Raw genomic sequence first — 12801 nt, 5'->3', positions numbered from 1 at the left:
TGCTTGATAGAATTAAATCATCCCAACAGGATGTTGTTGGGTATGAGAAACAGTAAATGAGCAACATATGATTATTTTTTCTCAATGACTATAGTCATGTCTACTTAATTGATTTGATCAATATTTTCAAGCTAAACAGGGTCACAGTTGTACAACTTGTCCTTAAATGACCGGATTGTCACACTTCTGACTCGACCGTCACAAGCAGCATTCACAACACTGAATGGCTCAGCACGATATTGGTCCCGTCTAGCTTCAAATCCATCATCTCAAACAAAAACACAGCTGCACCGCCACTCAAATATCAAATATAAATTGCTGTTGAATGTTGTACTATAGCAGCAATATTCCATCATCTTAAATGTTTTAACCATTTGTAGTTTTTTAGTAATGCTATCAAGCTATCAAATAAATTCAGCCTCACAAAACATATTTTTAGGTAATTTTTCAGGTAAAAGATCAGCTTCTTGTAGAAATGCACTATAATGATTGACATTTCTTTCATACATGACATGCTAGCATTTCCTCTACGTCACAGTGCTTCTATTTCTTCACATCACTCTCAAAGTCAAACTCACCTGAGCGGTCTCTCTCCCCCTACAGGTGAAGTTGCAGTACTCCAACTCTTCCGACCTCCCTCCTCCTTATCGTTCCTCTTTTTGCGGAGTGGTGCGGGTACGTATCCACTCTGGTTGGCCTTGTTAGGCAGGTACTGGTTGAAAGGCATGGCAGTTCGCGGCTCGCTGATGGATGTCCGCCGCGCCAACATGTCGTCTTTACGAACATCTGGCATCTTCCTGTGGGGGGGACCGTCGGACTCTGAGTCACTGCCGCGGCCTGATGACAGAGGAGAAGAGACGAGGAATTCATTCTGGGGCTAATTTGTTTGCAAGTTCAGGTTCACAGATGCATTTGAGAACAGACTGATGGCACAATTATAATGTGTGCTGTTTAGAAGAAAACAGCCATTTTTAGAAAATGTATTCAAGAGAGGGTGTCATGGTAAGTAACTGCTGAAGTGTTTTCATTAGAACAATACACTTCCTTCTATTAAATAAACATGCTCTGATGAAGGTCACTGACTAAAAGCTTCATTCAATACACGTAAAAAATATTGAGGAGGAAAATTTAAGATACAGCAGGGACTTTGCCGCCTACACGGTCTAAAACTTTCTTACTGGAAAACAACATAACTTGTAATTTTTTACTCCATTAACTTTAAATGCTGTCAAGCCCCTTTTACTATGCCAGTTCAAGGCGGGATTATTACGCCTCTGTTATGTTTTGTCTTCTATGTAAAACGCACGGAGGCAGAGTGGTGGGGCGAAGTTGTTCCGCCTGCGAGCCGGCTTCGGAGGTAGTGAGAAGCGAAACTGCGTCTGTCTAAACAGCGGAGATGACAGGGCTGAACAGCGCCGTGTGTGTGTATTTGAAGCACGTGCTGTTTGTTTACACCTCGCACACATTTTGCTTCCACAATGCCGGAACGCTATGTAAAAACACACACTGGCCGCCATTACGCCCGTGTTGCTTGGTCCTATGTAAAATGGCAAAGGCAGCATGACGGGCACAGCTTCGTTACGGCGCTGTGGCGGAACCGCAGTGTAATAAGGGCTTCAGTTTTCCTGCACTTTTGGTAAAGTCTCTGATGTGTTCTATTAAGCTTTAGTAAATTAATATATTCTAAACACGATTCCCCTTTATGTATCTGTGAGAGTAAGAGTCACCTTACTTGCTAAGTCATTGTCAGACAGAGAGTCAGTGAATCCAAAAATAGGTCGAGCACAGAAACAAATGATTGAGTTTCATTGGGGATACCCTACATTTCTATTCTGGGGAAAAGAAAAACCTGTAAATCTACAGAATTTCTCTCTAAGTCATTACATCATACTGTTTTGGCAAAACATAAAAGTGCTGTTACAGTGTTTTATATGCAGTGCATTCCAGCTGCTGAACATAAATCAACCCCCGAGCAGGTTGATGGGCTGTTTTTATGAAACAAAGCAAGTAACATAAATCATCTCTAAATTTGTATTGTGCATTTTGTGCTGACTAAATTCTAACCTACAGTTCGGAAGAATTCACTTAGGATGCCCCTGTGTCTGTTATCACGTTTGAAACACATTGTTAGCTCTTTAATGTCAGTGGCAACACCTGGCCTTGCAGAAGTGCATCGCTCAAGGACTTTCCCTGCTTGGCGTCTTAAATTCCTCTGCAAGATGTTATTGTGCAATCCTAAGGAGAGGGAATTGAGTATAACGGTGACTGATTAACTGTCAGCTTACCAGTAATTTCCACTTTCATTAAGCTGTTTTTATTGTTAATGTAAATCCCAACATTTGGAAACAGGAGGTAATGGATACCTGCAGTCTTGCTTTGCTCAAGGTCTCTCAAAATTCCTCTCCAAGATGTTCAGCACATGTGCTACTGAAGTTCCCCTCCCTTTGGATGCATGTGCGCTAAATCTGATGACTCAATGTATATATTTTCCAAGTATAAACCCACAATTTCAACCAGATCCAAAGCGTAAAATCTTCTCTTAGCTCTAAACAGACACATGTGGATGTAGCCACAGCGCTCAGTGGAAACAAACATCATATTCTGAACTTGTGAAACTCTCCTTTCTATCAATAGACTTCTTCGTTTTCATGTGGCCTCAAAGATTGACAGATCAAGGTCCAAAAGAGGCCTTGAGGTATCTGCACTTCCCAACAATGAATGGTTATATTCCAGCTCTTAACCCATCAATTGGAAACATGAGTGACTGTACCATCCGAGTCTATCCACCCATCCTTAAGGAACAACATATGTCTCTTTGGGGTGATGCACTCTCTCTGCACATATGGAAACACTGAAGCTTGAGGGAACGTTTATCACGGGTCAGTGCCATACTGTACCAGAGCTTCATACAAACCTATTTACATCAGAAATCATCAAGATACAGTAATAGTAAGAGAAATGTTAAATCCATGGGGTCCAGTTCCGATGTACCAATGAGGATTGATAGTGATACACTTGATGTTTCGAATAGCATTAAAGAGAAATAAATGATGACACTGTCTAGTATGGTTATCAATTTTTATTGTTGCTGATTCAGCAACAGCTGTAGCTTTTGGCTGCTGTCTGGTAAATGTTAAAGTGAGAGTAATCTGGGATCCCGTCGGCTATACTGACGACGATATAGCCACTGGGGGCAATGATGAACATGTCGGGTGTGTAACCAGCGGTTAGCAAAAAGACTTCCTTTCCCGCGTGCTGCATTGTCTACGGAAAAATAACCAATTTTTCTTGTGATGTACTGTAATTAAAGGGTCTTAAGTTTGCCGAAATTTCAACATCATGATGGCGTCTGTCTTAAAGAGGAGAAGAAAAGCTTTTAAAATGCTTGTTTGTTGAACAGAAGTCAGATCGCTCATTGTTAATGCATTCGAGGAAGTCAGGAAATCTGAATGCTGAACGGCTTTTGTGACACAGCGTCAAGTGAATGTATCTCAAGCAGAACTTTAGCTCTAGAACGGATTGTTAGCTATTAGCATGCAGGTGTCTTTTTATAACGAGGTAAATTGTCGTCAGATAGCCGCCGATGGGAGCCGGGATGTCATTTCAGCGGATTATGTTTCGCCTGTGTTTGCTCTCTACACGGACTGTTTTTCCTGCATACACTGCAGCCTGCTGATACGAGAGTCGTCAATATTACTCGGACTACAAGCGTAGCTCAAATGGAAACCAGAACACTTGCGATCCCTAAAATCCATGTCACTGCCTACAGATTCTACATTTTTTTGTAGAATCTGTAAATGGAGATTAAAGTGAGAGTTAAGCTTATCAACTAAGTATTGCTGAATCAGCATCTCCGGAATCTGTAGCCAGTAGCTTCTGAAGATAAAGTTTAAACTAAGAGGGTATTTCCAGAAGCAGCTACAGGAAACGTTAATTACAGCAAAACAAAAAACTGTTTTCTTTCTTTTCTTTCCGCCTAAGGAAAAATAGAGATATCTGCTTTTAGTTACCAACAATTTAATTGGAAATGTTGAAAGCTTAAGCTTATTAGATTTAATAAGGGATTTGAGAGGATTCAGATTTTACCTCCAGAATCGATACCAGATATTATAAAATGCGATAAACCACATGCTTTGTAAACAGATACATCATCATTTTGTTGCAAATAATAGAAGCAATAGAACACAGAGGACAACAAAGCAATTAAACTAAAAGTAAAGCCAACAGAAGCCTTGTTTATGTTGGATTTGAATCATGGCCCATGACAAAAAAAAGATCTAAACATGTCAGATCTGAGCAGGGATTTGGACCTGAGCAAAAAGGCATGTGATGTAAGAGCAGTGGTATTAGAAATAGTTTGATATTTTAGAAAACTTGTATGCCGATCAGGGCAATCATTATTAAAAACACTCTGAAAAACATCAGAAAGACTTTTAAGTAAAAGCGGGTGTGGAGGCGGGCAGGCTCAGGGTCTCATTTATCAACACTTTATCCATCTACCAAACTCTGCCTAAACAAAAGAACACAGCCATTATCTAATCTTTCAGAGATTGAATTAAACTCTTCTCCCTGTCCCCTAATTACTGTCAGGGTGAAGTCAGTTTACTGAGCTGAATAGAGGAAGGGCTTTGTCTAAAGGTCAGGGCAGGGAAAACCTGGCTGAGGGGAGCTGGTGTGCATGTTGATAATAGATGCTCTTGTTCTGAGCGTACTCAAAGCTCCCGATGATTGGGTGAGAACTGCATTGTTCTTCTGTCTCACTTCTCTAGTATGTGCCTCCTGGGTCTGATCTGAACAGTGATAGTATGACACCCACAATATAGGCAAGGGCTTATGAATATTATTATGCCTTATTTCCACCACAGGGTACTGCACAACTCAACTCACTCAGAGACATATTGTTTGGTTTTGACTTGAGGGAAGTACCCGTTTCCTTTTTTGGTATCACATGGGTTGAAGTTTCAGGCAAACTTAGTTGATCCTAAACAGTGGAGTTAAGCCCAATGATTAGTCAGTGAAAACGATCCCAAGAATGTTAATTGGACATCCTGCACAAACCTGCCACTTTAAAAAGCTATAAAACTACTAAAGCGACTGCAACTATTTCATCACTTAACCAAGATTTTAATCAATGGCAGCCATCAAAACTACTTTGTGGTCAGCTGACGAGGTGCAAACAAGATTCAGTTGTTTGTGTTGTGTTGGTGATAACATCACAGCAGTTTCATAAAGCGTTACTATGACATGTAAGAATCCGGCCCTCACTGTGGTGGTTATATCTGCAGTAGTAAACAAAATGCATCAATATGCATGAAAATCGAGTCAAGCCAAGCAGTATCATGCAGTGGAAAAGAGTCATTCCACAAAAAAGATACCACGATACTGGAGTTGTATGTAGATCTTGGCCATTATTACTAAACTATTAATTATGCAAAACTGAAACACAGAAATAGGAATAAAAACTAAAAGAGATTCCCATTTTTGGATGATGTTGTTACCAGAGACTGTATTAAAAAAATGGACGACATGACAGCTCCCTGAAAGTGAAGCCAAAACATTTTGAGCGCCCCCTGCTGACAGTATAGGTCATAAAGCCCGCCTCCTCCATGTTAACAGATGGGACATGAGTCAAATTATAAAATCAAATACATGTCAAATACATTTTTCCGGATTAGCAGAGTAGAGGAGGAACAGTGAGAGGAGACGTAAATAAAACAATCACTACAGGCATTGAAGTTCATATCTGCTTCAGACCAACACAAAGAAGCTGTTAAATACGCCGATGTGCGGGATCCTTGCTGTTTTTTTTAAGCCAATTCATGTGCGTGTTTTGGTTAGCGGCAGTGGCTACGGCAGGTCCACCCGCCGATCTCTACACCGCAACTCTGGCTGCAAATGACGTCACCAACGCAAGATGACAGAGCCGGTCACGGGGGCTATTGTGGCATCAATTTCGTACAATGAAAACAGATGGGGACGTGACGTTCATCTACAGTCATTGGTTGTTATGCAGTTAATCATTGATGTTTGTGAAAATTCGTTTTTTCTTAACCCTATTCTCTTTTTTTTTTAATCAGTTAGAAATGTTGTTAATTTCTCCTATATTACACAGCATGTTACTTTGAGTGTGTATACTGGCATTAAAGACGCCCGATGATGTGACTAATCAGCTGTGGGTTGAGTGTTGGAGAACAGATTGATTGTGGTAATTCTTTTCTAGTAAAAGCTAGAGGGTTTTAAAAATGTCTTGCGAAAGCTTTATTCTAATTCTATTGAGTACTGAGAGGAAAATGTATCTCAGTGCTGTGATGGACTTCTTACATGATTTTAGATTGTCAGTCATAAATGTGACTTTTTAATGTGCCCTGTTTTGGACATTGAAATCTTAAGTTTGCCAAAGATATAGAACTTAAGTTGTTTTTTTTCTATCTGGGGGATAAAATGGTCATTACTTATTTTCTAACAGTGATCTTTCTGTTGGATTTATTTCTGAGAGCAGACATGCAACAAGGGTTTTCACAAGTCAATGTGAATGCTGCTGACAGCAGCTTAGGCTTTGGAGACAGCAGCTTCCTCTGCACTTTCCTCAAAACAAAACACAGTCTGACAGGATGCCTGGTCTTGCTCGGTTTTCCCACAAGCAGTTCAGAGATGAAGCGTTCATAAAGATTTTTGACGACTGCTGTAACCTTTTATAGGCTGTCATTAACGTTTAAAAAGGAACAAATTCAAATAAAGTGTGCCAATCAACAGCTTTCATTGACAGCATATGGTCGGCTTGGCATAATAAAGTGCATATATGAAGCCAAATTCTATTTTTGACTTCATTTTTTGACTTCAGCAAGAAGCATAAAACAAGATCACAGCTGTTTGAAGTTTGTTCATTCTGGTAAGCTTAACTTTATGTACATTTTTTAATGCTACCGAGTTGGATGCATTATACTCCTTATATATGGTTATCTAATTAAAACTGTATTATACACTAATACTCATGTATGCAGACAGAGCTTTATGTCTCGTCTCTTCTGTTAGCTTTAGTACCTGTGATCTTTTAATTGTTCTATCCACCATTATAGCTGTGTGGACAGCAATAGTTGTCAGGGGTAGGGCTATGGCCGTAGTACATTTTTCAAACCGCGGTGAAACACTTGCAGTTCGGCTGTTAACCGCCGCCCCAGCCTGCTGCCGGAGTATGTTTTGTTTATTAACTACAGCACATCCCCGAGACGGTAAAACATCCTCGACATGAGTGAACACATCATAGAAGAGCAGAGGAAACATTATTAACCACTACTAAGTTCGTATCCTTAATTGCTGAAAAGAAATCTGTGGTGACGGGCTAGTTGTTGTCGTAGCGGCTAAACAAGCATGTCGGGAGGCTGCTCTGCATCTTTCTGTATGGGAAAGATGAGGTGCTCCCATGGGACGCATGGATAGTCAGTTTACTGCATCCCTTTAGATTTTAATGTGTCAGAGATGCAGGGACGTGTACCTCGCAACCTCACTGGGTCTATATGAAAAAAAAGAGCGGTGAAGATGGTCATTGGGTCCACCCCGCGGCTGGCCTCACATAACCGCGGTATTGCAGTCGTGCGGTTACCGTGACAGTCCTAGTCAGGGGGGGATAATGATAAACTGCACATTTTGTAGATAGATATTTTAACGTTTTATGTTTCTTACACTTCATGAGATGAGTAAGTCTAGGTGTCAGGCAGGCTTTTTATTTTAAGATGAGGAAGTATCATTATATAGAATTGTGTCATTTGTTCTTCAACAGAAAGCTGCCTGAGAGTATCTGTGAAACATCAGTCAAGTGTCAGATCAGAAACCACTGAAAGCCACCGTTCATACAACACACATCTCTCTCTTCTTTGTCTCACTATAACAGCATGGTTCATATCTTCCTCTTTCTCGCTGTCACTCATCTCATTCCACACTTTATGAGAGTCATCAAACATGTGTATCTCAGGACAACAGGCTCAAACACTCAGCACAGAGCCACTTTTGTGTGGAATTCAATGACAGAGCTGGAAATCCTCACTGAAAGGTGTCACAATAACCATGAGACTGCAAGATTGGACAAGCACAAAGGCTCTGTGTGGACTATTCATGAATATATGAACCAAAACAAAAGCAGGCTTTACTCTTACAGAAGTTATTGTAAGAGTAAAACAGAGTTACTGCAACAAGAAATGTTTTAGGGAAAAAAGGAATCAATCAATCACAACTACTATAGTCTCTTAAACAGAGCTACCACAGACCAAGCAGGGGTTCAGTGCCTCACAGCTTTAAAACAACAGCTCTAAGCTTCTAAACTGTATTTCTATTAAAGAGCTGAAAGGAATCTGATGTCAAAAGCAAATAACATTTAAGTGGAAGCTAACCTTTTACTTGTAGCATTTTAGTTTAATCAAATATATCTGAATTTGTAAGGGTTTCCATGAGGACAAGTAAATCGGATGTCTTATGTTTTACATCACTTTCACACAACTGTCCTTGGAGGTCATGTTGGAGGAGCCTCTGTTAACATTACATAACTAAATGTGTTTAAAACAATAACAGATGTGCCAGTGTTTGTTATTGTAGCTTGGCTTGTGCATGTTTTTTAACATTGTAGATTGATCTCAGATTTGGGTGATATGAGAACTGATCTCAGACACACAAAGGGAGTATGTAAGCAGATTTACAGAGAGGAATACGAAGACTCCTGTGCATTTAACCCTTTCTTGAATAAATTATACTAGATTCCTAATTTTAACATATTTATCTCAACAGACATACACACTGACATAAACACTAACTACCTCACTAACATATGAACACTGTGTCTACATTCTAAAATTGTCTGTACTAAATTCCTGCCCTTTCACAAGACATAAAGCTTTAGTTGAAATGAAACAATGGCCATAACTTGACTTCAAAACAGGCATTGCACTGAGATCATTCACTTTATTCTTTTAAATAGCTTTTGACAAACACTGGGCGTTGTCCTGCAAAAACACAGAGAGGAGAACAACTTGCTCTACTATAGTAGCACCAGAAGGACAATGCACCTCATTTATCTATATACTGTATCTATACGCCACAATTGACTCGCACAAAAACAGCCAACATTGAATAACTCCCCTTTCAAAGCTTGCAGTACAGCCGTGGATAAAATGGCACAATGGCTTATAAACACATTCATCCTGCAACCTTTTTTTTTAAAGCGTGATTCTAAATTGAAATTGAAATTAATAGTGTAAAAAGTAAAGTATTTCCTACCATCACTGCTGCCGCGGGGGACCAGGACGTCCGGTGACGGGGTCTGTCGTGATCGTGAGCCGAAGGAGTCCAGACTGTCGAACGAGTCCTCGCGGCCGTGCCGTGGCGGGGAGAGAGAGTCGCTGCGCTCAGAGTCCCAGCAGTCGATGTAGCCACTGTCCCGGATGCTACGTTTAGGGCTCTCTGCCTCCTCCGCCTCCTGAATATTTAGAAACACAGGTTATATCAAATGCACAAATTAGCTTAAAATGCATGCAAACAACTGTAAAGATACATAACATTTAGTTTACTCTGTGGAAACCTGTGTGTCCTACTTTCCTCTGAAAACTGAAGAGATTTTAAAGTTTAAGCTGGCAAACAGCATAGGAATTTGTTCATGTCCTTTCACATACAAACTCACTGTAAATCCTATAAAAACTCAATAACTCTATCTTCACCTCAGTGACCTCTCCCTTTGTCTGTCTACAGTTGCAACATGCCTATGTAGCTAATGGAGGGTGGAGAAAGGCCTTTCCTGTCTACCAAAAGACTTCCTGTTCCTGACCCCTGGACCATCTGTTATGCAACTTCCAGACCTCTGAAACTCTATGTTTTTATCCAGGCTGTACTGCCAGAGAACTTATGTGTTACATTTAACTTTCTTCAGCAAAGCAGTGACATTGCACACTAAAGGTGCATTGGTCAGATAGGTGGATGCTTTGCTTTAAAACCCAAGGTCAGATTTTTAAACTTTTACCTTTAAAATGATAAACGATTATTTCAAACATTAATTTTAACACTGAATATTATCCCAACTTTAATCTCCATTTAGGCAGTGACGTGGATTTAGAGGCTGGCAAGTGTTCTGGTTTCCGTTTGTAGTACACATGTAGTCCGAGTAATGTTGACCAATCACGTATCAGAGCAAAAGCAGGCGGAACGTAATGAGCCGTAATGACATCCCGGCTCCCATCAGCGGCTATCTGAGAGGATTTAGCTTCTTATTAATCTCTATAAACAGACATCTGCATGCAACAACTTACAATCTGTTTGAGACCTAAAATTCAACTAGAGATGAATTCCCTGACGCTGTGTCACAAAAGCCGTTCAGCGTAAACAACGCAGCACACAGAAAAGGAAGTCTCGACTGGAAGTCGTTTTTCGCTAACTGCTGGCTGCACGCCTGGCAAGTTCACCGTTGTCCCCAGAGACTACATCGTTGTCAGACTATAGCCGACAGGATCCGAGATTGTCCCAACTTTAACCACATTTTTCTTGTAGGCTTAATCTAAAACCATATTGTTAACTCAAGTTACACAAAAAGTGTTTTGGCTTTATCTGGCGAGGTGGATACCTCAAAACCTGGCAGTATAAAGCCAAGATGTTAAGATATCACCAGTGCTAAGTGAGGTGGTATATTGTTTTCCTATTTCGACCGAACTCCCCTTTAAACTGAGGCACTTTTACTAAACTACTAACAATAGACGAGCAGATAAAACTGCAACTGAGCCAAACATTCACCTGCTTCTATCGTTTCAATCATCATCTTTAAGCTCTAGCTCCCATTTTACAGTATACACATTAGAAGTGAGCAGACAAGTGCCAATTTAATTTTGAAAGACTGCTGCACCTGATGTGCTTTCCATGATTTCATATCTGATGTGATTTTTAATGTCCTTTTGTTTCATAGTAACGCTGCTTTGTTTTGGTCGCCTGCAACGTGTGAACATCTGGTAAAGTAATTCTGCTGAATTGGCAGTGATTTCTCAGATTTATTTAACAGCAAAGGGACGTCACATTGTGGAATAAATCGCATGGGGATGACATCATGGTTATGAGTGGTTGACATAGACAGTGTGTTTGAGTGTTTATGTGTGTCCCGGGGGTTTGCTAGTGCTAACTTTTCACTCTGGGGTGGGAACAGGTCGAAATGCTTGACTCAACAGAGGTCATTATTTCTGGGTGGTGGGTGTATATTTAACTAGATACCTATTCAGTTTACCCTTGAATGAATGATTCAGGATAATGTGCTTGTAAGTGGTTTGTTATTACATTTGATCCTTGCAGAGATAAAGTCTGTGATTTTCTGCTTATTGGATCTGACATGTTTTCTCTCCTCTCCTCTCCACTTCGTCCTCCAGCAGCTGTGGTTGCTAGGAGATTTGCAAGAGCAAGTACCGACTGCATTGTTCCTGTACTCAAGATTAAGATTTTCATGATATTTTTAGCACCCTGGAAACTACTTTACATGAGTTAGCAAACCTTTCGCATCTGTGACAGAAGACCCTCAAACTCTTTTAGGTCCAGCGTGGGCCCGTTGTAGGAGGTACAGCCGTTGGCAGCACGACCCAACCAGTAGATGGTGATTAAAACCTAAAGAAGACAAAAATACAGTCAGTCAGACATTATAATAACAAGAGACGATAACTGTGCATCTACACCGACACTGTTGCGTCAGACGAACGTGCGCAACACGTAAGCGTCACAGCAGCATCTATTTTGCCATCTACACCAGCTGTGCCTACAGCAAAGATGAGTCTCAATGTTAGCCAATGGTAGTTGCGATTCCTGGCCATAAACGGGGTGGCAGTGACGCCAAAAAGTGTGCAGTCTGCCGGAAGCAGTAGAAGAAGTCTACTGACTTGGAGACTTATTTTTTACTTGTGCACAGATTTTGTATTTCAGAATCAGAAATACTTTATTTATCCCTGGGGGGAAATTCTGGATTTATGTAGGATGTAGAAGTCAAATGAGAATGAATAATAGGATTGGTATACCCAGATGTTGAGGAAATATACATATACATGTACATTGCTCTTTCAAATAAATCTTGCCTGCTCATCTAGCATCTAGCAATAACTTCAGTAGGAAACTGAGATTGAAGATTGAGATTGGCCAAAATGAAGAGATCACATCGTTTAACATGGATTCCATGGTTGTGGGTATGTATTTACATAGCAGTCAATGGCTTTCTATGCTTCACTGCACAGCAGCGGGAAAAAATAGACTTGACACGTAAAACAAACGGAACAGCAGAACATTTATTGCGTATTAAGCCCGCCTCCCATGCAGCTTACGCGGCTGGTGGAGATTGCAGCATTGAGTAACATTGGAGCGATTCTGTCCCAGCACACGTGTCAAAAATATGCTTCAAATACATTCCCATTGTAGATTCCCCGTAAGAGTTTGGTTTCATTTGCTAGTCATTACATTGCCTTTTATTATACCTTATTAACAGGCTTAAATTTAAGTAGTGAAGTAACCCATATGGTGATGCAATTGTTTATCAGTGTGTGAATTATAAAAGATAATAAGGCTATCCAACTTAAACTGACAGTGGGGAACACTTGCTCATGACTTATTATTCCTTCTTTCAACTACAGAATTATTTATCCCTGTTTGTCCTTGCCAGTAATCGCCTCTTTTTTTAAATTAAAGTCCTACCTCTGAAGGCTTAGTTTCTTTTTTAATCTGGATCATAAGACTCTTTTCTTGGATGCATCTTAGTTTTTTCCAACATACACTGAACAAAAATATAAATGCAACACTTTTGTTTTT

At 40.3% G+C, this 12801-nt stretch overlaps 1 protein-coding gene across 8 annotated transcripts in view; it reads right to left on the bottom strand.

Moving 5' to 3' along the window:
- LOC138597790 (LIM and calponin homology domains-containing protein 1-like) overlaps nt 1-12801 on the bottom strand; it is an 86697-nt gene that overhangs the window by 22492 nt on the left and 51404 nt on the right. For all 8 annotated transcript variants that reach the window (XM_069669303.1, XM_069669307.1, XM_069669306.1 and 5 more), the window contains 3 exons: nt 11506-11616; nt 9265-9463; nt 579-837 (listed from right to left, as the gene is read on the bottom strand). In XM_069669303.1, coding sequence (XP_069525404.1) covers nt 579-837; nt 9265-9463; nt 11506-11616 — 569 coding nt within the window. The remainder of the gene's footprint in view (nt 1-578; nt 838-9264; nt 9464-11505; nt 11617-12801) is intronic.

The sequence above is a fragment of the Semicossyphus pulcher genome, unplaced genomic scaffold (genome assembly GCF_022749685.1).
Source record: "Semicossyphus pulcher isolate SPU_LCO1_2020_fin unplaced genomic scaffold, fSemPul1.0.p SCAF_2, whole genome shotgun sequence".
Lineage (NCBI taxonomy): Eukaryota > Metazoa > Chordata > Actinopteri > Labriformes > Labridae > Semicossyphus > Semicossyphus pulcher.
The sequence above is the reverse complement of the archived record's forward strand: the minus strand, read 5'-3'. Positions and strand labels throughout refer to the sequence as shown.